Here is a 24,177-nt window from a genome sequence, read left to right as displayed (position 1 = left end):
ATAAAACAATATGTGTACTAACTGTTTAATGAGAAACTATTTGTTCTGTAAACCTTCATCTAAAGTACAACAAAAAAAATTTTTTTTAATTGTTGTGAGTACCTAGTAGGCTTTCAGTGACTTACAAAATAACATCAGTCACGTCATGATGAAGAAGGCTGTTCACTTAGTTAATATAGAAAGTATGACTTTGTCACTTAATAATCACGTAGACTTGAGAAAACTGATTAACTTGCATGCACTTCAGACTCCTCGTTAGAAAAAAATATGGGTATTAATCATTTTTATGCCTATCACATAGTGTGTGTATTTTGAAAACTATAAATCATTATGCATATGTTAGATGTTGTTAAGGCTTATCAGTATTAATAAGTGATTCTGATATTTATAAGAAATGTCTTTGTTTATATTTATTTAGAATTTCCTAATATGTAGCATCATATAGATGAAATATTGTGTGTTGATCCTTATAATGTTATAGAATGGGCCAGAATCTTCTCATTTCTCTGATAGGAAGAGTATAAAACGAGGGTGCCACATGCCTGGACCGGTTGCAATTTGGTGAATTAGAAGCATAGGAGGATTAAACTTCAGGGTTCCATTGCATTGCAAACAAAATCTTTTCAAGGCCCCTGAGACTTACTGTCCTAGAAAGCGTTGTTGTCCAAGGAACAAAGTCAACATGAATTTTAGCAGTCAATAGACACTCTGAGATTTAGCACTATAACATATCCACAGCCATGATTTCATGTGACTTTCAAGACTATTCTATATAGAAGTATTTTACACAGCAATATTATCATCTGTATTTTACATATTACTAAAATGAATCTCAGAAGGATTAAATGACTTGTCCAAGGTCACATAACTGATGAGCGTCAGAGGTGAAACTTGAATCGAGGATATCAGATTCATAGTCTCCTACTTTTGTTCCCATTTCATGTTGTGGAGTCCTGAGCTACTGAACTTGGTTTACTTTCAAATAACCACAGTTCTTAACTTGTTAATTTCCTAACGTGTAATTTTATGGCAGAACTCTTTATGAATTATACATATTTAAGTATATTACTATGCTTAAGCAGCTCTTCTGGGTGCATGCTTAAAATTGTATCCTAATCACCATCAATACCATTATGATTATTATCATTATCACTGAATGTATGGGGATACAATGGTGGACAAAAATAGATGCTGTCCCTATCCTTTGCAAAGTTCATTATCTAAGCAAATAACCAGACATTTATACATGCAATGCTCACAAGTTCTGTAAGTACTAAGAAAGCTTGTGACAGGGAGAGTTAATAGTCATGGAGGTCAGGGAAGATCTTGAGGAAATAACACTTGGACAGAGAGATGAAAAGTAAGTTGATGTTAACCAGACAAAGATGGGAAGCATGAGCCCTCCATGGGATTGTGAGGCAAGTGTGAGGAACATGGCAAGTGTGAGGAACACCAGTATGTTTAGAGGGGAAGAAATGAGATGAGTATGGGATGAGATGAGGGACAATGTAGACAGGGGCCAGACCATGTGGCACTTTAAGGTCATGTTAAGTAATTTTTTTGTTCTACCCTAAGATCTATGGAGAGCTACAATGTTAACTAAGGGAAGTGATTGCGGCTGCTGTGTATGAAACGAGCTGCAGGAAGGCCGTCTGTAAGTCCAGGGAGACTAGTAGGGTGACCATTGCAGCAGTCAAGGCAAGAGATAGGGATAGCTCAACTGGGGTGGTGAAGGTTGAAATGGAAAGAAGTAGACACTTGGGAGATAAAATCAATAGGGCTTGATGAAGGATTGGATGTGGTGGTTAATGAAGAGGATTCTGAGATGATGCTTGGCTTTTGGTTGGCAACACTGAAACACACACAGTAAAGTAGAACCAGGATTTGGAGGAAGTATTGCAAGTTTGGTTTTGACATGTGGAGTTTGAAGAGTCTTTGAGACATCCAACAGGAATTGCTTAGGAAACAGTTGAATATACAGGTCCGAAGAGAAATTTAAATGTGTGTGTTATCTGCATAAAAGGATAATGGAAGTTATGAATGTGCATACTATTGTCTAAGAGAATGTAGTGTGAGAAGAAAGGTCTTACAATAGAGCCTCTAGGAAATTCAACTTTTCTAGGCCGGGTAAAGGAGGATATGCCTGCCAAGGAGATAGAATAGAAGGCAAACCAGGAGTTCACTGTGTCACAGTCAAGGGAGGAAAGTGCTTCAAGAAGGAAGAAGAGGCCAATGACTTTAAGTGCCATGGAAATGTCAAGCAAGATGAGAACAGAAAAGTATCCTTTGGCCTTAGTTACAAGGAATTCATTGGCAGACTTAGTGAGAGCACTTTCTGTGGATTGACAGGGCTGGAATCCAAATTGAGGCGAGCTGAGAAGCAAAATGAGGAGGCTAGACTAGATACTCGCTGAAGTCCCTTCCAGCTCTAAAATAATATAATGCTGTGATTTCATATTGCTTACCAGAATCTCCCTTTGTCACATGCTTCTCTACTTACATGGTTAATAGCATGACTCTGACTCTGTTGTTGAAAGAAATGATTTGCTAAAATTGCATGACAGCCAGTCCCTAGATTATGAACGAGTTCTGTTCCTAAATCTGTCCTTAAGTTGAATTCGTACGTAAGTCGGAATAGTTATGTATGGTTCGTATCTAAGCTCAGTCAGTCAAATGTTTGCCCTGGTATATAGTATATAGTGAACCTTTCTATGCATATAAAACATTAAAGAAACACTTCCAGATACACTAAAACATCTTTAACATAAAAATACAGTAATAATAATAATAATGTTTTGCTGTGCATCGAAAAGTAGCGCCTGTTTGTTATTAGGAACCATCGTATGTACCTCAAATTTTTCATATAATAGGCTTTACAGGGGTTGGTTCATAACCACGGGTTGTATGTAAGTTGGACATTTGTAACCCAGGGAATGCCTGTAATTTAAGCATCATTACAACCTCATAAACAAATTTGGGACAAATCATTTTCTTCTACTTTTACATATATATTTTCTTTTGGAAGGAAACCTGAACACAAAAAATCTTGTATGATTTTTCCATATAGCACCAATTGAAGAAATATACTTCCAGGAATTAATATTATTTTGGGGTCAGGACTGTGTGGATAAAATCAGATTTAGAGTTTCCATGTGGATGAATTTGGAAGTGAACAGATTTGAAGCTGCAGTCCAGGGATGTCTCACACGACACCATACTGTTTTTCTTTTAAATTGAATCACATTTTCTAGGCTTTGAGAGTTAAGAAAACACATCGAAAGGGTTGATTTGGTATGTAAGCAGAATTCTTGGGCACTGCTGCATTTCATCTAAAAAGAGGTTCCCATATTCTCACTGTTTGGAATAGCTGTCTTGGTGGGACAGAGATCTGATAACAGACCCTTGCTACGCAAAGAGTGATCCGTGGATCAGCAACATCAACCTCAGCTAGGTACTTGTTAGAAATGCAATATCTCAGGCACCATCCCACACCCACTGGATCAGAATCCACATGTCAACAAGATCCTCAGGTGATTTATATTAACATTAAAAGGTGAAAAGAACTTGCAATTTTTTCTTCTGACTCTACTTTTTAGAAGCATAGAATTCTCTGTTACTCTGCTATGATATTTAAACTGATTCAAGGCCAGGCTGGTCATTTGTGGACTAAAAATTAATTATATTAATTTGTTTTAAAATCCAGACTTACAGTAAAGTGCCAAGGCAAATAATAAGGTATATTTCTCAGACAAAAAGATGGTTACTCACCTCGTAGTGAGTTCTACCTCGTGGTAGAGCATGTATTTTTCATGTCGCCTTATCAGTAGCTGCTAATTACTCGCTTTGAACTATCTACCCTTCCTCTCTTTCATTTGTAATAATCAGATTTGTAAATTTAATCTGTAATAGCAGGGTTACCTGTCAAGCTTTTGTACCGGATTAATAAACTTTCACTCTTTTTAGTCTCTGTAGCCAATTTAAGAGATGAACATTTACCCGTTATTACATGACCCTTCCTGGTGATTAACAGCTAGAGTGGGCAGATGAAACTCAACCCATAGTCTCAACCTTCCTTGTCCATTTCTAACATGGAGCCCTGTTCTAACCTTTAACCAGGGCAGAGAAAGATTGCTACTGCCCCCTGCTGGCCCATTGCCTTTCTTCCTCTACAAATCTGTAACTGGAAGAGGATGCCCAAGGGTTTTGAGCCACTGAAGAAAGCACGGTGGAAGGGGCTTTCCCTAGTATAGAGTAGAGGGATCCTTTGGGAACAGGCGGCCAAAATCAAACTTAAACGCTCGGAAGGCGAGGAAGACATAAAGGGCTTTTAAATTAAATGATCGATCCTCACGAACTTTTATCTGCACACAGGCTTCTCTAAGCCAAGGAAATGCCCCCTCCTCTTCAGCACAGGACCCCTCTTTTGCCTCTGGCTTCCACTGGCAAGCAGAGGACTACCCACTCCCCTATTATAATTTCAGCACTCCGGATCTTGTTCTCTGTTGTAAATTCCCCCAATTTCCTTTTCCCACGCCTAGACCTTATTCCCGTTTCTTTTCTGTTTCAAACTCCTGTCCCACCCATCCACCAACAGACTCGCATTTCTAGAAGCTCAGACCCCAACCTCCCTCGCCCTCTCCGGCCCGCCCCCTCCCCCGGCCTCTACTCTCTCTTGTCATCGTACCCCCTTCAGAATGGCCAGTCACTCTTTGCCTTTGACTGAACAGCAGGCACGTCCCCTCTTGAATGTCTCTCCCCGACCCCCGCCCCAATCCGACTGAAAAGGAAACATGCGCACTTCAGAGCTAGGAGCTGTCCGAGTGCTGAATTTATAGGCTGGATAGGATCACGTCTCCGTCTCTTTCTGTAGCCCTCATTCCAGCACAGGATCTCAGCAATTTTCTCCTCTTCCCCCCACCCACTCCAGCGCGCAGAGTCCTTTCTTCTCCCTCATTTACAACTTCCTCCAAAAAGAGAACATTTTCTAGAGGGAAGGGCTTTGCCAAATAGAAAGGATATAAAACAAAAGCCAGCATGGCATTGTCACCAGCCCCCTTTGCATGGTGATGCGATGAAGGTAGCAGCATTTTTATTATTCGGGAAAAGCAGCTGGGGGATTCACCAGTTCTGAGGCTTTGTCTTTCCTGGGCTAACTGATGGTCCTGAGCCTCGGTTTGACCTGACCATGATGCCCAGGACTGGCACTTTTTGTTTTTTCTCGGTAAACTGTACAAACCCGAATCTCTTTTTGGTTTTCAAGGAAATTAGATTCCTGCCAGATTTTGAATCTGGACAATAAATAGATACTTTGTCCTAGCTTCTTTCTGGAATCATTTCTGGGATATTTTCCACAAGCATCACAGAAACAGGAATGAACCGGCAGCTAGTGAACATTTGGACAGCCTTGTTTGCTTTTTTTTTAGAGACAAACCACTTCAGGTAGGTGAAACGACTTTGCATGCTGATATTTTCCACATGAAAACTGTTTTAAAGAGAACATATCGTATAATTGTTATCTATTTTTTGATGACTTGTATCATATTATTTTAATTTGATAAAGGAGAGTTAGATATCTTTTGTTTGTTTTAAAAGCTTAATTATGGTAGGAGGGTGGTAAATTTTCACAAAAGCAAGTTTTATGATGCATGGTCTCACGCTATGCATTTCAACACACATTTTCACAGCCAATGTGAAATTAAGCTAGTATGATGAGTTGCATGCTCTTTACATCTCTGTATAAGGGTAATTTTTTTTCTTTCAAATTCTTCTGGAAGTCATTTATAGGGATTATTGGATGCAATGTTTTTCATATAGCGGAAGTGATTGGATTAATTTGCCAAGAGTAGGTCATCGTATGTAAAATATAAAGGAATCTTAATTCTTAGCCAACTTGGGTCTCCTATAATATTTCAGCAGCTGGAAGTCTACTATGGGGAATACAATCCAAGCATTTTCTTGAAATGTCAAAAAAATTAAACCTCTTTTTACCACTATATTATACTTTTCAGTATATTTGGAAATTAATTGCCTACCAATATTTAATTAATATGACATCTTTTTATTTATGTATGTATGAGAAATTATGTGTAATTAAAATAAGTGAGAAATTATTATTTGCATGCTTGCATTTTCTACATAATTTAAAAATTGTCATATCAATTGATACTACAACATATGAGATTATTGCTAGTAAGTGAAGTAGCCATCCTAATGGCAGAGACTCTAAGACAGACAGAGATAGGAGATGCTCATACAACCAAGTGTAGCACTCTCCATTTAATTTTCATCAAATTTTGTTGTGTTTTGTCACAGAACCAAGAGAAATGGCACATATAGCAATAATGCTATGAGTACTGGGAAAACCCACTATGTTCCTTTCAGGGTCACACCTCCTACTATGATTAAGAAAAATTGTAGGCTGAGTTTTATTAGAATCATCATCATCATCATCTTCACCCTCTTCCCACCACTACCATCATAATCAAATAATACTTGATTAATCAGATGAATCTGCATATAGGAATGTGAGTATTTCTGGGTGAATGTATCAATTTTTAACCCCTACTAAATGTTTATACGATCTTAGCACTTATATTTGATGTCACTTATTTGAAAAACTGGCAAGAATTTGGTCTTTTCTTCATGATAGAATCAACAAGATGATTTGTTAAACTACTGAAAACAAAGATTGTAAAATGTATACTTTGGGGAAGAAATCAGGATTCAGTCAACCACTATGTATTGTGAAAGAATTTATTTCACTACAAATCAAACATGTTCTTTCTATAAGCCCTTTATTACTTTTAACAAGAAAATAAAAACATGAGAATTTTTCCAATCAACTTTTAGTGTTTCTGAAAATGGAAAGGACAAAATGGGTTTGAAGTGCTTTTTCATGAATACTTGACTGGAGAGCCGATGATTTAAATATCCATACATAAATAACAACTGATAAAATAATAGAAGCAAACAGACATGCTCATTGTTGACCTATTTTAGAATAGAGTTAAAATTTCAAGTGAAGATTCTCTTTTAGACAATACGCTGGAAATTATTAATAGTTGATAGCTAGAATAGAATCTAGCAGGTGAGAAAAGCAATGGAATAATTAGTCGCACTATTTGCTTTGCTCTGTCCATTTTATTATTTCTTATAAAAAGTGGAGGTTTATATTTAGTGCTGAAATGCTAGAACAATTTTTACAAAGTCGTGGGGAAATGAATTTAAGAAAATCACACGGAATTTTAAAAATTATCACTTCACTTCATTGTGACTCTAGAAAGAAATAGCTTTAACTATATGTTCACAAAATCAACAACCTAAAATTATGCACATTGTTTCATCTTAAACCTTTTATGGCTAAAGTTTTGGAAACTTAGGAGCTATGACTCAGGGTTTATACCTCTCATCTTTTAAAGTTTACTTTAGAACATGTACAAGTTCAGAAGCTGACCAAAGAGTTTGTATTTTTTTCTTTTTATTAATATTTCAAATATATTTACCAAAGCTTGATGTTAAATATTATGTGTGCCCTAGATCTCAGGGTGATGAAAATGGAATTGTTGCTAAAAGAGTTAATGATGTGTTTAGGACGGCTCTCTGTAAAGACCATGACTCCAGGTCTGGAAAACAAGCTTCGCAGACCCTATCTCCTTCAGATTTCTTGGACAAATTAATGGGGAGGACATCAGGATACGATGCAAGAATCAGGCCAAATTTTAAAGGTAGGTTCCACTTAAACTTATGTTAAGCCTTTGGGGAATCTTCTAGATGTTTGAATAATTTACTCTGAAAAGAAGTTTTCAGGGATTTTTACTATAAAATGAAAATGGCGAGTACAGTATTCATTTTATTTTGGCATTCTTCCGAAATAGTCACTGATTTAAATAGCTTAAATTTGACTTGCTGCTTGATAGGTTTGAAAACTTTCTTTGTTTGTGTTCTATTCCACAAAGAAAACTAGTGTCAGAGATTATTGCCACAGTTCCTATTTTATCTTGAGTGGAAGTGTGGCTGGAGATGAATACCAGAGCAAATGATGGACTTAATTTGCATGAATATGTACCAGGATTCATTCGCATTTCAGTGGCTACACAACTGGTTGTAAATATTTGCATACAAAGTAAAGTTTCAATCTCAGTGTAAAGCATGCCATTTTACATACTTTCTGGCCTCTCTCATTTTTAAACGTGGTTTTAAAAAAAAGAGGCTCTAATTTAATACATCAGAACTTTTTGATTTTTCTCTTGTTTAAACATTCTAATTGTTTATCTGAAATCATTAACAAAGATTATAGAATGTAAAGTGCATGTGTCAAACATGGTGGAGACTTTCTTTGTTCAATTAGAAGCAAACCAAAAAATTTAGGGGTTTTGTTTGTTTAACATTACAATGATAAGTTAATAGTCTGTGAAAATTACGTTTTTATTTACTTGGTTTATTTTTATGATGAAAGTTATTCATTAGAAAAAATTTTATAGGAACTAACTATTAATGATTGAATTATTTTATGATGCTTTAATTTTTGAAGATACATTTTAAATGACAATTTTCTTTTATTTTCTCATTTAATTTAACATAATGCATTGTGAAGGGTTTATAATATGTTATAAAAAGAGAAACCTATATTCTAGATATTACGTACCAATTCCTGCATTGCCTTGGTTTTGCTTATTAGCAATTTAATTGCATTGCTTTCCTTGAGTTTTGATTAATTTTCATTATTGGTAAATATGAGCATGAAAACTAAATTTTAAATTCATTTTTTCTTTAAATGCTACACCTCTGAATATACCCAGCTTTGGGCACATTTCATAAAGAAGTAAGTCAGAATGTTGGCAAAACAAGTATTTTTGATTTAGAGACTATTTCCAAAAGAGACAACTGAGCTAAGTTCAGAGTTCAATTTTCCTGAAAAGAAATCTTCATCTTCATCCCATTTCATATTAAGTTTGTGCTCATTGCTTTGAAAGTCAAGAGTGGAAATAAAATTTTATGAGTAAGAAGAGAAGAATCAACTTTCAACGGGACTGCTCATTCATACAGTTATTCAGTCACTCAACAGCTTTTGAGTCTAGGCTATATGCAAAATACTAACGACGCTGGGCAATTTGGAAAATGAGAGATGAAGCAGGTTTGAATGCTACCATCAAAAATTTCAGTGGGGAGAGTAGATGTTACATGAATACTTAAAATATTAGATAGAAATTGTTAAGTACCATGAAGAAGTACAGATAAAATGCTACAGGATTCCAACAAATGGAGAGATGATTTCTTATTAAGCTATTCATGGAAAAAGGAGCCCCAGTGGTGCAGGGGTTAAGCACTCATCTGCTAACTGAAAGCTCCGCAGTTTGAATCCACCATGTGGCAGTCTGCTTCCGTAAAGATTTACAGCCTTGGAAACCTTATGGGACAGTTCCACTCTGACCTATAGGGTTTGCTATAGGGTCACTATGAGTCGGAAAGGACTCGATGGCAATGGGTTTGGTTTTTGGTTTTGATTCATGGAGAGGGGGCATTTAAACCGTGACTTGAAGGTTGAGTAGGATTTAGATTTCCACAGACGGCAAACTGTTTCAAGTTTATGAGCACCTGTTTAATAGCAACTATTACTCTCTCTTTTCTGGAAAGAATTTTTTAAAAGATCAGAAGAGCGAAAAGGGTAATAAAACAAACACCGTGTTGCCATTGCTATTTTAAGTGACCACATAGAATAAACCATCATTTCTACACATTTTTTTTTCTGGTTCTTCCGGGAATGCCACCCTTTGGAAATGACATATCTCATGGTTCTAAAGGAAAAATGAATGAGAAGAACATTAGGTTTGGCAAAGCATGGCCATGTTTTTGAGATCCATCCACTATTTAAAGACCTGAGTCCAGGATGTTTTAATGACTTATAAAAGGAAAACAGGCTAACACCACTTAAGACTCTAACATTAATGAACTTCACTGAGTTCTGCCTGCCTCTCCTTTAACTCTCCACTTCAAGGAATATTGTTACTCTTTGATAAACTTTTATTACATAGGCTATTTATATCAGATCAATTACTTAACATTTCACACAATTCTCTTCACTCTGAGAAGCATAGCTTTTCCTGGATGTAAAACATTCCTCATTAGTTTAGATTAAAATTATTATCGCTCATGGTGCTCCCATGGAACTTTTTATGTCTAATATGGTACTTTTGCATATTTCTGTTTTATAGGCCCATGCTCAGTCTGAGAGGGCAGGGAGGTGCCTTATCATATACTTATTCCCAACTCCTGATCCAAATGTTTGGAACATCAGAGGTGCTCAATAAATGTTTGTTGAATTGAATCATGGGCTAAGGGAGAGATAAATGTGCTTACCCTCTAATATAATTATTCCCTTATCCTCCAATTAGCCTTGTTGCTTAGGTTTAGTCATAATCTAAGAGGACAATGTCCTCATGTTTCCCAGGACCCACTTCTATATATACGTAAGTGACTGGCAATAGGGCTATTATTGAGACTACATTTGGAGAATCCAGAGAAAATTTAACTTATAGGCAAACAATAGCCAAGAACACAATTTGAAAACTGAGACAGTTTTCTTCCTCAAATTTGTTCTATTTTCCCTGTCTGTCCCTGATCCACACCTCATCTGGAACAGTCAAGTGATTTCAAATATGCACTGAGGCTTAGATTACAAGTACTGCTTTAGGGATGAGTGAGTAGGGAAGAAAACTGGGCTCAGAGAGGAACTGGTGAAGGTGAGCAATTTGACTTTGGAGTTAGATCTGTATGAAACAAGTGTATCTAACCACACTAGGTTATTTGCTTCTCATTAACTCTGCTTGCCTTGAACAAGAAAATGCTACCCCATCAGAAAAACGAATGCAGTTGAGGGAAATGCTATGTAAGTGCTTTAAAAAGACCACCAGACTTCTGGTTTTTACTTGAACCATCTTTTCTTGCTACCATGCAGAACAAGAGTGAACGTCTGGTTTGAAAATGGGTAGGTACAAACTCTGCCCAGAGGACAAAGGCAAATCTCCAGTTTTCCTTCCCCTGGAGACTCTCTTTCCTGCCCTGGTGAAGGAAGGAACCAGGAGAAGCCTCTAATTTGTCTAAAGCGTTACTGAGAGGGAAAATGTGCTCCAGTTCTTCTCGGGAGGAAGAATAGAGAGTGTGTGTCATAGACGAAAACCATTAACTCGTTACACAATGGTCTCTTTGTGCAGAGAAGGGAATGGAAGGGAAACAGGTTCCCCCCCCCCCGCACCGCCCGTGTAAGGCCCCCTCCATCCTGAAGTCCCTCTCTGTCATCTTTTCCAAAACTATATGTTTTCTATGAGAGTATACATTTATTTATATCAACTTAAAGTTTTGTGAATCACATGGGTCAGAACCTTCAGCATAACATGATAATCAGAAGACTATTTTTAAATGAGATTTAATATACTTATAAAAGTATGGAACCCTTTAGGGGCTCTTAAATGGGCAAAATTATATTGGTTTCCAATTAAGCAATTCAGATTAATACCCTTTTTTAAGTAGAAGAAAGAAAAAAAAAGTTCAAATAATAGTCTATTAAGATTACATATTCCTATTTTGGATTTAAGGAATCCCGATGGCAAAACGGTTAAGCACTCTGCTGCTAACAGAAACGTCAGCAGTCCGAATCCACCAGATGCTCTGAGGGAAAAAAGACCTGGTGATCTGCTCCCGTAATGATTTCAGTCTAGGAAACCCCCTGGGGCAGATTCTGCTCTGTCCTATAGGGTCGCTATGGGACAGAATCAACTCAATAGTACACAACAACAATTTTGGATTTTTAAAAAGCTGTTGTATAATGACTCAGAAAACATAAAATGATGGTATTATCATAGATAGTAATATCCTGCTATCCTGTACAGGACCCATTCTTCTCTCTCTTTTATTCTTGATTGATGTTTTTGAATGATTTTTCATGGTTAGTGGCAATCTTAACTTAAAGCTACTTACCTTCTAAACTTTAATGTTGTCATTCTTTTATTTCCTCTGTGAGAAAGATAACATCCATTATCTTTCAAAGTGATAAGAAAAGCAAGCTTTAAAAGGAGCCAATATAAGCCCCTTTCATAAATAGATTTTTTTCCCAAACAATAGTGTTTGATTAGTAATGAAATCAATATTCATTTGGAATTAGCAAGGAATGTTGTTCCAATCACATAAAATGTCTTGCCCAAAGAAAACCCAAGCTAAACTTGACGGGAAGTAGAAAGAGAGGATAAGGACTTAAGGACTCACAAGGGATGTTCTGCAATTAGAAACTGGAGTGTGGAGTAGGACCCCATCCCTGTCAGGCTGTTACTGGAGAGGTTGTCGAGCACCTCAAAGTGATGTTCTGTGTGTCAGGAACTAGGTCTATGTTTGAGCTTTTAGACTTCTTGGCTCTGAAGGATGTCATGAGGATTACCCGGAAATAGTAGTGTAGGAAAATAAGTCATCTTTTTCTCTAGAATGAGGAAAGAAGGGACAAAGACAAGAAAGAGGAAAATACAGATCAATTATGAAGATTACCTCTTTGTCTAAGTAGTTTCAGTAGAACTTGAGTGGGGAGAACACTTGAGTGATCATCCAGTGGTCACGGTGGTAAGCAAAGGGGATGTTAGCTGATCCGAAGAGAAAAAAATAATAATAAAAGAGATATTAGAGAACTTGAAACAGTGAGGGAGCTAGGAAGAACACTATAGTATTTACTGTGGTTGATTAGCGATGTATCGATGAGGAAGTTTATACAGTATGTAGAAATGAAGCGTGATCAGGACATGTGATTACATCTAGAAGGGTGACAAGCTCCTTGGAAGTGCCGAAAAACAAATGGATTATGATTACAGTAAAGATGATGATGATGATGATGATGACAATGACAACAATAATAGTGATTATCATCAGAAAGAAAACAGAAGAGCAAGATTTGGCCACAAGAATGAAAAGAATCAAATATGGGCCATTGAGATAAGGGAATGGTTTTTCTAGAAGTCCTATTAAACATTAGAATATTTCTGTGTTTTCCTTGTGGCCATGAATTGGCATGATAAAAAGAAATGATATGCATAATTTTTCTTATTAGAAGAAATTTTCCCGCATACTTTCAAGTCAATAAAATATTGCATGTCTATTCTCTATTCCCGATGGGCTCAGAAAGATGTCATAACAGGCATATATAGAAGGAAGATAGATGTAAGCCAGAAAAAGGAGCCAGGAATGATTCAGACTTAGGCTTTATAATTGAGAGCCATTCTTAGAAACTATAGGAAAAAATAGCATTTCTGATGTGCTGAAGCACCAGTGTATAAACAAAGTCATGACTCAGAGTTGCCGATTGCATTCCATGTATAAGATCCATAGAGACTTGGGTCAGATCTTGTCAAAACATACATTTTAGAAATCCTTCAGTCAGACAAAAATACAAGCTATGTCCATTCACAATTACCTGGCTCTGAAACCATGGTAAATGTTGATTCTACGTCACCAGAGGAGCCTCTTTCCCCACTTGGGTGATCTGTCTAGTGTCCAGTTGATTTATCATGGTGTCATTCCTTCATCCTATCAGATATCTCTTTGTCAGTATTATTGTATCTTGAAAATGCCACCTGAAGCATTAAGCTTTTAAAGAAGTAAAATGAAATGCTCGAACGTGGGCAAAATGCATCAGTTCTTTTTCTCTCTCTTTGAAACAAAGCCTTTATCTATTTTAATGAAATTTTCTTTGAAAATAAAATCAGCTTAGAGTTATATACTGAATTTCTTCCCAGTGTGAATAAATACATTTCACCATAACATCTTGGGGGGATAGAATCTTTAATAGATAATTACTCACTCCACTTCTTTGTACATGCCATGCACATTATTTTTTTTCACATCTAGAGATCTAAGGTTGAAAGTGTGCTATGTGACATTAAAGCTTACATTTGTATGCAATATGGCTTCCTGCAATTTCCTAGGAGTTAGTAGCTCAAGAAGGGTTTCAGATATAAGTAGAACTAGATCCACTTCCAAGAAACCAGTGATCTTCAGGTCTCACTCCTTGGAAACTCTCTCATCTATAGACCAGTGGAGCTCAAGTTCATATAATACCACCCTCTGTAAGGGGTGGCTTGAGCACCAATGTCCAGCAGGGACACTTGGAAATGGTGTTTCTCTGTTAGTGACAATGCAGCCCCAGCATGGTCATTTCTTCGACCACCCTGGTGGATGTGGGCATCAGATATTACTATGAATCCTGAGAAAGAGGAGCAGAATGCTTGCAAGCATCAGAAGCATTAGACTTGAGTGCAGAAAGTAGCAGAAGCCTTCAGCACCTGAAAGGGGAAGCCCTAGTCTCCCTTAGCCCTAGCTCCCTCTGAATTAATCAACTGAATTACACCCCTTAACTGCTGAGATGACAAAAAGCCCTAATGGAACTAAGCCCACATTGAAACATGTGAAAGTCATTCTTAGAAAGTATGCAGAAAAATAGGTTTTCAGGTGTCTATAATATAAGTACCAAGCATGAGTATAAGCTGTCAATTGTAAAAAAAAAAAATTAAAGATATAAACAGTGTATGAGTTTTTAGTATGTTCTTTTTTTAGTTATGGAAACAGCAGTGATTTCAACTGTCCTAGAATGGAGCTCAATTGCAAGACAGTTGATATTCTCATTAGGGAAAAATTCTTTTTGACTGAAGACATGGGCTGTAGCTATCAGTGAGGACCATTCATTGAAGAAATTAGAGGACAACTAAGAAAGAAGAAAAAGAGGGAACCAGAAATCTATGACCAAAAGGAAGAATGGATTTCTTTTAGAAACCATCTAACAAAGTACATATAGGATATTCATATGTGCACCTTCCAAAGCATATATATGGGGGAATATGCACACATAGTGTGTTTGTATATATACATATACTGTGTTTGTATATACATAAAGTATCCCTGAAAAATACACAAGAAACTGGAAACATTGGTTGTCTCTATGAAGGGGGACTAGATGGCAGTAGGACACAGGTAAGAGAGAGAATTACTTTTCTCTGCATGCCTCTTGAATGTTGATCATTACATGGATCCTCAATTCAAAAGGGGGGTTAATTGTTAAGTATATGGAGACTTCATCTCACGTACTTTGGACATGTTATTGGGGGGATCAGTCCCTGGAGAAGGACATCATGCTTGGTTAAGTACAGGGTCAGCAAAAAAGAGGAAGACCCTCAACAAGATAGATTGACACAGTGGCTGCAACAATGGGCTCAAGCAGAGCAACGATTGTGAGGATGGTGCAGGACCGGGCAGTGTTTTGTTCTGTTGTACATAGGGTCGCTAGGAGTTGGAACCGACTTGATGGCACATAGCAACAACAGAGTCCAGGATCCTATTTTAGGAAGCATAGTCCATGGTTGCAGATTAGAGTCAGAGTCACCCTTATTGTAAGTGCAGAAACACACATGTGGCCTGATTTCAAGGCTACTCAAAAAGCCTGCTTGAAATCCTCTGCCCAGTATACTTCCCCAGCCCAGCTTGCTACTACAACGGCTAAAATTAAAACCACATGAACTTTGGATGGAAAACAGATTAAGCCTAATCAGTCATTTACTCCATAGTGCGAATGAGAGTATTTTGTCCTAGTCTGGAGTTGGGGGAGAACATGAGGACACTAGGCATTTTAGAGTAAGACAATTAGAGATAAAAAGGAATAAAAGGGTTACATAAAGGAAATGCTAGGGGTAACAAATGATAATTTATAAAGAGTAATTTATATGTGACAGTTTTGTTCAGGGATGATTTTAATGAAACTTTTTAAACATTCCAAGTCCACTGGCTGTGCTGCAATTTATTTTTTGTTTTTGTGTACTGTATGGCCATCAATCAATACATTTGTATATGTGAGGTCCTACTACGGGCCCACAAAGGGAGTGTCATGCGTTTGAGGTGACATCAAGAAGGAGGAGGCATCAACAGCATTTTAATGCTCTCTGGCAAAACACGTTCCAATAAGTTTGTCAGTATGTCTTCCATTTCATGGTGACAGACTAGTATAATGGAAAGAACCCTGGACTTGGATCCAGAAGACCCAGGTTCATATCCTGGCTCAGCTGCTCTTGAGAGAAGGTACTTTCACCTTTTCAGGCCTCAGTTTCTCTTCTGCCTTTACCCGTCTCATTTGGGTTGTTCTGAGGATCAAATGAGATCATGTATGTGAATGACTTGTCATCAGCCATGACGGTATGTCTTAGTTATCTAGTGCTGCTATAACAGAAATACCACAAATGGATGGCTTTAAACAGAAATTTATTCTTTCACAGTCTAGGAGGCTAGAAGTCCGAATTTAGGGTGCCAGCTCCAGGAGAAAGCTTTCTCTCTCTGTTGGCTCTGGGGGAAGGTCCTTGTCATCCATCTTCCCCTTGTCTAGAAGCTTCTCAGTGCAGGGACCCCAGGTCCAAAGGACGTGCTTTGTTCCCGGCTCTTCTTTCTTGGTGGTAGGGGATCCTCTTCTTTCTGCTTGCTTCTCTCTTTTATATCTCAAAAGGGATCGACTCAAGAAACAACCTAATCCTGTAGATTGTGTCCTGCCTCATTAACATAACTGCTTCTAATCTTGCCTCATTAACTCATAGCGACCCTATAGGACAGAGTAGAACTGCCCCATAGGGCTTCCAAGGAGTGGCTGGTGGATTCGAACTGCTGACCTTTTGGTTAGCAACGAAGCTCTTAACCACTGCACCACCAGGGCTTCCATTAATGTCATAGAGGTTAGGGTTTACAACACAAAGGAAAATTACATCAGATCACAAAATGGAGGACAACCACACAATACTGGAATCATGGCCTAGCCAAGTTGACACACATTTTTGGGGGACACAAGTCAATCCATAACACGATTATTACAAATAATTTGTAGTATTATTATTATTCCCCCACTTCTCTTTTATAGCTAACATCTACTGTGTATTGTCAAAGTTTACTTGTCATGGTGGTTGGGTCTTCATAAGTTGTTGTTTTTTCAATGAAAAAAAAAGTCAGAGAAATTCTAGTATCCTAGAGTCCTACCAGAGTAACCAAATTGTGCCTTGTGTGTCAGCTGGTTTTCCTTTCATTAGTTCATTGAGAAGTTTTGCAACCTGAAAAAGATATTTCACATTTCTAAATATGAAGCAAAGAGGGAGGCATTTGTGGGAAAGAATCATCTGTATCCATTCACATCCCATCCCCAATTATTTTCTTGTACTCAATTTTTGTATGAACTGAGTAAAAGACATACAACCAATTTCACCTGGTGCTAGAAAGAAGGACGCTGAATTTAACTGAATATAATGTGACTGTCATTTCTGACGTATTTTCTTGTCCAGGTACTGCAGTTGCAGGGGTCACTGCACAACAGTGCTGAATTGATTTCCTATTTTAGAATAAGTATTTTAAAGAGAGCATTTGGCCCCTATAACATGGCAGGTTAAGAGCACTGGAAATGGAAGTCCACAATTTAGTCTTTGAAAAATTATTATATTGCTCCCTTGGTTGACTCTGGGTGACCTCATACCCTTAATTTTCATTATGGAAAGAGCCTAAACATTTTATCCTGAGTTCTACAGAGCTAACTGCTCCTCCCCAGGCTGAAGGGCAGTTCAGTCCATTTTGCTTATAATCTGAGACTTCATTTTAAGAAAGGGATAATGGATGGCATCAATATCAGGGTATCTCAGTATCTAATGTTGGATATTATAATATCCAAGTTTAGAGTGTAAAAAAATAGTTATTGGTTTGTTTTTGGTGGTGCTGGATATTTTCTTGTTGTGTTAGGTCAGACGCTTCTGGAATATGGTCTTAAAAGTGGAAACATGGTTGACCAAGCCTTATAACAAGGTCTTTGGAAACATTCCGGGCTCTCCTTGGAGAGAACTCCTAAGATGCTGTCCTGACTGTGACATGCAGCATTTGCTCATTGACTTTCTTCTTGAGAGGGCTACTCTGGACACTTGTGACTGATTCAGGCACTTTTAGCCACGTGAAAGCCACTAAAGGAAGAATATAAGCAAAAGGCATAGATCTCTGAGTGGTATTCCTAAGTGTGCAGGACATTTAAGAACAAAGTCACTAGAGTACCCTAGTCTGACTACACCACCAAGTGTAATCATGGGGCAAGTACAAGAAAGAGAAGCTGGACCCCCTCTGACTCATGTCCTGGCTTGCATAAGCACCGTCTCCCTCTGAATATGAGTGGACCAAATAGTGGCTCTGTTTTATGAACACGGTCACCCAAGATCACAAATGAAAATCCTGGATTGAGTGAAAATATGGAAAGTTAATAGACAATGATCAAGTCTGTGACTGGAGAATGCTTTTTTTTCTTTTCTATTTCTTTTTTTTTTTTTTGAGTGGGCGAGGGTCATGTTTTCTTGAGAGAAAAAAAAAGCCACACTTGTGCGTGCATTGTAAAAGCTATAGAATACATTTGTGGCAAGGGAGCACATATGTAGGCACAAGAAATTATTTGTAAAGGTTGTACAGCTTTGTATTTGAGTCTAAACACACAGTCTATTTGTTCATTGTTTTAATAGATAGTGAGCAGTTACTCTATGTCAGGCACCATGTTAGGTAATAAGTATACAGTGGTAAACAGACATTTAAGCTTTTTTAAAGTGTCAGTCCTTAGCACTACTATCTCACTTCAGTAAAAATCAGATTATAATTCAGAATTTGAATTCTGTAGCATCCAGAAACTTTGTAGGAAAGAGATGACACACTCCTACTGGGTATAAGGGGCTGTAGAAAAACCAGTCTCTAAACAGGACAGTGTAGTACTCTAGGACTATGGACAATAGACAAGAAGAGGCAAAGAAACGAGTGGGTACCAGAACCTAGAGAAGGTGACTGCATAGAGAGGCTACCTTATGGGGTCCGTGGAACAAGGCAGTCAATCTGTGCTGTCCTGTTGTTGGATGCCATTGAGTCAATTCCTGCTCATAGTGACCCCATGTGACAGAGTAGAACTGTCCATAGGGTTTTCTTGGTTGTAATCTTTACAGGAGCAGATCATCAGATCTTTCTCCCGCGGAGCCACTTGGTGGGTTCAAACCACTGACCTTTTAGTTGGCAGCCAAGTGCTTAACTGTTACACCACCAGGGCTCCTTCTGTGCTGTCTTAGCTGGGAGAAAGCCAGGGAAGACATATCCTGACCTCACTCTCTTCCTGCTTTCCATTCTCCTCTGAGAGCCTCTTATTGGCCAAACCCAACTGGAAGTCAGAGGGGAAGGGAGCCACTGAGGCACAACTTGAAGGTCAGCCTTCCAAGGCACAGAGAAGAACAGAAAAGAGAGTGACTCTGGAGGGCAAATGAAAGACAGCCGGCACAAATGTCAACTTACGAGTAAAGTCACCCCTCAACATTCAGGTGGGCAAGTAGACGTCTCCAAAACTGATGACAAGATCAATAAGCCTTCCTTTATCTGTCTGGGAAGAGAAGGGAAATGAGAAAGGGCTATTTTTTGGATATGTGTGTGTGTGAGAGAAAGAGAGGAGAGATCCATCTTCCAGTGAAATATATGAAAATAATATCATTTCCTTTCCGTGTGATTGAATAGGTTTGCTAATACTGATGTGCTTGTCTCCGCAGTAATCACCTCCAGCCTCCCCCAACTGGGATGTGCTGTAGGCTTAGATTTGAACACAACACTTAGTGCCAAGTCTCTTTGGGGGCAGTATTTCTGAGATAGATTCTTCCCCTCTGTACTCTCTTGTTCTAAAGGAGCTGGAGGAGGAGTATAAGAAGAAGAAAAAACTAGGTGGAGGGTTAGAAAAGCATGAAGATTGGGAGCAGAACAGTATGTGTTTCGAGGAAATGGCAAGTCCAAGGAACAGTTGCTTGTTTTTCACCCCTTGGCTGGTTTGATTACTGGCACCTGAAATACAGTTACTTCTCATGGAAATTCTGCTACTTTAGGAAAATCTCAGAACCACCTAACCACACAATTTTTCTTTCATTTTTAAAACCCAGGTGTACATAAAAGAGAATATAATCTGTCTTCCACCAGCCGCTCCTTGGAAACCCTGTGGGAAAGTTCACTCTATCCTATAGGGTTGCTATGAGTCGGAATCAACTCAATGGCAACTGGTTTGTTATTTTTTTTTTTTTTTGTTTTTTGTTTCTGATTTATTTACGTTTAAATACTTCAAGATGTTGATTTCTAAGAACCACTTCATGTCCAACAAGGTAGTCAAAATCTCTTTTATCAGGATTTCTCTTAGAAAAAAGCATTCTTTGCCAAAAAATAAAATAAAATAAATATATCCAGAAACCAAGGGGATCTGTATATTTAGCTCTGAACCTCAAAGTGTCTGAAGAGTGAACCTCACATTTGGCAAACCACACTGTAACAAGTCAGGTTAATGATCAGATTCAGGATAATTTATAAATATACTGTGCAATGCTCATTATGGATTTCTTATGTTCTACTTTGTATGGAGTACGCCAAATCAAAGGACATGGGATTTAACACTAAAACCAACTAGCAACCAACCAGATGTGTTTCTCAAACCATGTTTTCCACAACACCTGCTTCAGAGTTACCTGAGGGTTATATTTTTAACATACACATACCTGGGCCCCACCTCTCTTTAGCTCTACCTCTCCAGAATCTCTGGAGGATGGGACCTTGGAATCTTCATTTTAACAACTTCATTATTTCCTAAAGTTTAAGGACTATAGTATTAGAAAGAGAAGTTTTTGCCTTGTATCTGAAGGATAGAGTCCCTGGGTGGCCCAAACAGTTAAGCACTAGGCTACTGTCTTAGTTATCCAGTGCTGCTATAACAGAAATACCACAAGTAGGTGGCTTTAACAAGCAGAAATTTATATTCTCACAGTTTAGGAGGCTAGAAGTACGTAATCAGGGTGCTGGCTCTAGGGGAAGGAAGATTTTCTCCCTCTGTTGGCTCTGGAGGAAGGTCTTTGTCTCTTCTGAACTTCTGCTCCTGGGTGATCTTCATGTGGCTTGGCTTGGCATCTCTCTTCCCGTCTCTGCTTGCTAGCTTGCTTTTAATCTCTTTTATATCTCAAAAGAGATTGACTCAAGATATACCCTACACTAATCTTCTCATTAACATAACAAAGACAACCCATTCCCAAATGGGATTATAACCACAGGCATAGAAGTTAGAATTTATAACACATTTTGGGGGGACACAGTTCAATCCATAACAGCTACTAATCAAAAAGTTGACAGTTTGAATCCACCCAGAGGCAGCTCAGAAGAAAGGTCTGGTGATCTACTTCTGAAAAATCAGCGATTGAAAATCTTATGGAGCATAGTTCTACTCTGACACAAATGGGGTTGCCATGAATCAGAGTCCACTCCACAGCAACTGGTTTGGTTTGGTTTTGGAGTCCCTGGGTGGTGCAAATGGTTAAGCACTCCATTACTAACCAAAAGACTGGCAGTTTGAATCCACCCATAGACGTCTTGGAAGAAGGGCCTGGTAATCTACTTCCAAAAGATCAGAGCCATTGAAATCCCTGTGGAGCACAGTTCTACTCTGAAACACTTGGGGTTGCCATAAGTTGGAATTCACTTGATGGCAACTGGTTTTTTATCTCAAGGATAATACTTTCTCTATAGCATTTTCTCCAAGATATCATGTAGCCATATTCTCCTGACCAAATGAGGGGAAATTCCCACAAGAGAAAAAAAATCTAAGCGGAGACTCATGGGACCTAACCTTTCTGAGGTTCACTGTTGTCATCTTTAAAGTAAAGAACATTGACCAAGATGTCTCTCTATGCCCCTTCCAACTTTAATAGTCCCTGGTCCTGATACTCTAAATTAATATTGTTGGACATGTCCTTTTGCAAATTAGTGATTCACTCACGGAAGAGCTTGGAAGCATCCAATCTTTCTAGAGAATGGGTCTCTCCTCTGGGAAGTTATTAATTATATCCAGATTTTTTTTGCAGTTGCCTATATCTCATTCAACTCCAAAATATTTCAAGGACTGCCATTCTTCACTGGGAAGACCCTGGAAACTTCTGAGGGGGTTACTGAAGAAAACCATCATTTACAACTCAAGTCTTGCTTTTGGTTTGAAGGTAGAAAGTTCACATACAGAAGGCTGCTACTGGGAAAAGGAGCTACCATGTTTCTTCAGTTCAGCATCTGATAAAAGATGTTTCTCAAAACACGCGCCCCATGAAATGTTCTCTGATATAAAGTTTAAAATGTAAAACAAGTATGGGAAGTTCTGTACAATATCCTCTGAGAGAGTTCCAATGTCCATTAGCATATTTAAAAATTCTGAGAAAATCTGCAGTAAAAATAAGTAAGTAAACAAATGAATAAATAAATATTTCAAAACCCTTTTTACACAGGAGCTCAGCCCATTCTTCTTTATCATACACTGCTTATAATGAGTAAAATCCTAGGGAACTGGTGTTTTATAGAATACACTTTGAGAAATGAGGCCTTGATAAAGCCCATAAAACTAAAAAAACTTTTTTGCCATGAAAATAAATGGGGATGATGGGAAACCTAAATATATATAAAGTACAATTATCTGCTAGAATGATAATATTCATAAGCATGAGAAGGCCCCTGTATTCAGTACCTGTGACTTTCATTTCGATACATGGTCAACATTAGCATTCAATGCCACAAGAGAATTACTCTACAAATTTGAATATTATTGCAGGCTATTCATCTCCTGCTTCATTTACATGAATAAATAAACAGTGGTGTTTTGAAGAAACAAACATTGAAAAGACATTAGTTAGTACAGCAAAACACTTGATTTAATAATCACCTTCTGTTTTCCTCTTTATGATTCTCTAACGCTGAGTGACAAATACATATTTAACAAGTGACTTTTAACCTTAAACTAGAAACCTTTCTTCAGCAAGATATGATAAAGTTTCATGCCTGTATGAAGAAATTCTTTTTAGATTGCCATCTTCTCTTTCAGGCGTCTTTCAAAGATGGATAAATCTTGTGGTTGTGCAACTTCCATTCAAATGTTTGATGAGAATTTTTTCCCATCACTTCCTTGAAATGAAAATTAAAAAAAAATTGAAGCCATACTAAAAAAAAATTCCATTTAAAAATTGAAATTATGCAATGTTTATCTTAAATATCTTTTGTAGATTTAAGATCAACTTCTTCATTTATCAGTATTAAAATATACTCCATGTTGGTCAACTTAAAAATGATCATGCTTCATACGCTTAGATATGTAAATTCCCAGGAAAAATTATTGAAATGATTGTTTTTGATGGAGATGGATGCAGAAAGAGAAATGTTTTTGAAATATCCCTAAATGTCTGGAGGAAAGGATGTTTTCCATATTCTTAAAACTTCATTATTAGTAGTTCCTCCCCCATGCTTTCTCTGAGAGTGTTTGCCAAATAAGCAAGCATAATTTTTCATTTTTCTTCCTGTTCCTCATCATGGGGTCTTAGGAAGATAAAGAGAACAAATTAGGGGATGGGGAATTATTAAAGCCACCTTGTTGTTATTGTTGTTAGGTGTGGTCGAGTCGGTTCCAACTCATAGCAATCCCACGTACAACAAAACGAAACACTGCCCGGTCCTGAGCCATCCTCATAATCGTTGTTGTGCTTGAGCCCATTGTTGCAGCCAGTGCGTCAATCCATCTTGTCAAGGGTCTTCCTCTTTTTTGCTGACCCTCTACCAAGTATTATGTCCTTCTCCAGGGACTGGTCCCTCCTGATAACATGTCTAAAGTACACGAGACGAAGTCTCACTATCGTTGCTTCTAAGGAGCATTCTGGCTGTACTTCTTCCAAGACAGATTTGTTCGTTCTCCTTGCAGTCCATGGTATAGTCAATACTCTTCACCAACACATAAGTCAAAGGCATTAACTCTTCTTCAGTCTTCTTTATTCATTGTCCAGCTTTCACATGCATATGAGGCGATTGAAAACACCATGGCTTGGGTCAGACGCACCTCAGTCCTTAAAGTGACATCTTTGCTTTTTAACACTTTAAAGAGTTCCTTTGAGGCAGATTTGCCCAATGCAATATGTCGTTTGATTTCTTGACTGCTGCTTCCATGGGCGTTGATTGTGGATCCAAGTAAAATGAAATCCTTGACAACTTCAGTCTTTTCTCCGCTTATCTTGATGTTGCTTATTGGCCCAGTAGTGAGGATTTTTCTTTTCTTTATGTTGAAGTGTAATCCATACT

At 37.9% G+C, this 24,177-nt stretch overlaps 1 protein-coding gene across 3 annotated transcripts in view; it reads left to right on the top strand.

Annotated features, from left to right (window-relative positions):
* Positions 1–4,995: 4,995 nt before the first annotated feature.
* The window catches only part of GLRA2 (glycine receptor alpha 2), a 213,545-nt gene continuing 194,363 nt past the window's right edge, over positions 4,996–24,177 (top strand). The window contains exons 1-2 of one of the 3 annotated variants that reach the window (XM_004386335.1): positions 4,996–5,439; positions 7,591–7,724. In XM_004386335.1, coding sequence (XP_004386392.1) covers positions 5,372–5,439; positions 7,591–7,724 — 202 coding nt within the window. In that variant the 5' untranslated portion in view covers positions 4,996–5,371. Of the gene's footprint in view, positions 5,440–6,200; positions 6,525–7,590; positions 7,725–24,177 lie in introns of those variants that run through there. The other 2 variants (XM_004386334.1, XM_004386336.1) reach the window with 2 other exon arrangements.

Source organism: Trichechus manatus, unplaced genomic scaffold, assembly GCF_000243295.1.
Source record: "Trichechus manatus latirostris isolate Lorelei unplaced genomic scaffold, TriManLat1.0 scaffold00162, whole genome shotgun sequence".
Classification (NCBI taxonomy): domain Eukaryota; kingdom Metazoa; phylum Chordata; class Mammalia; order Sirenia; family Trichechidae; genus Trichechus; species Trichechus manatus.
Note: the sequence above shows the minus strand (reverse complement) of the source record. Positions and strands in the feature narration are given on the sequence as shown.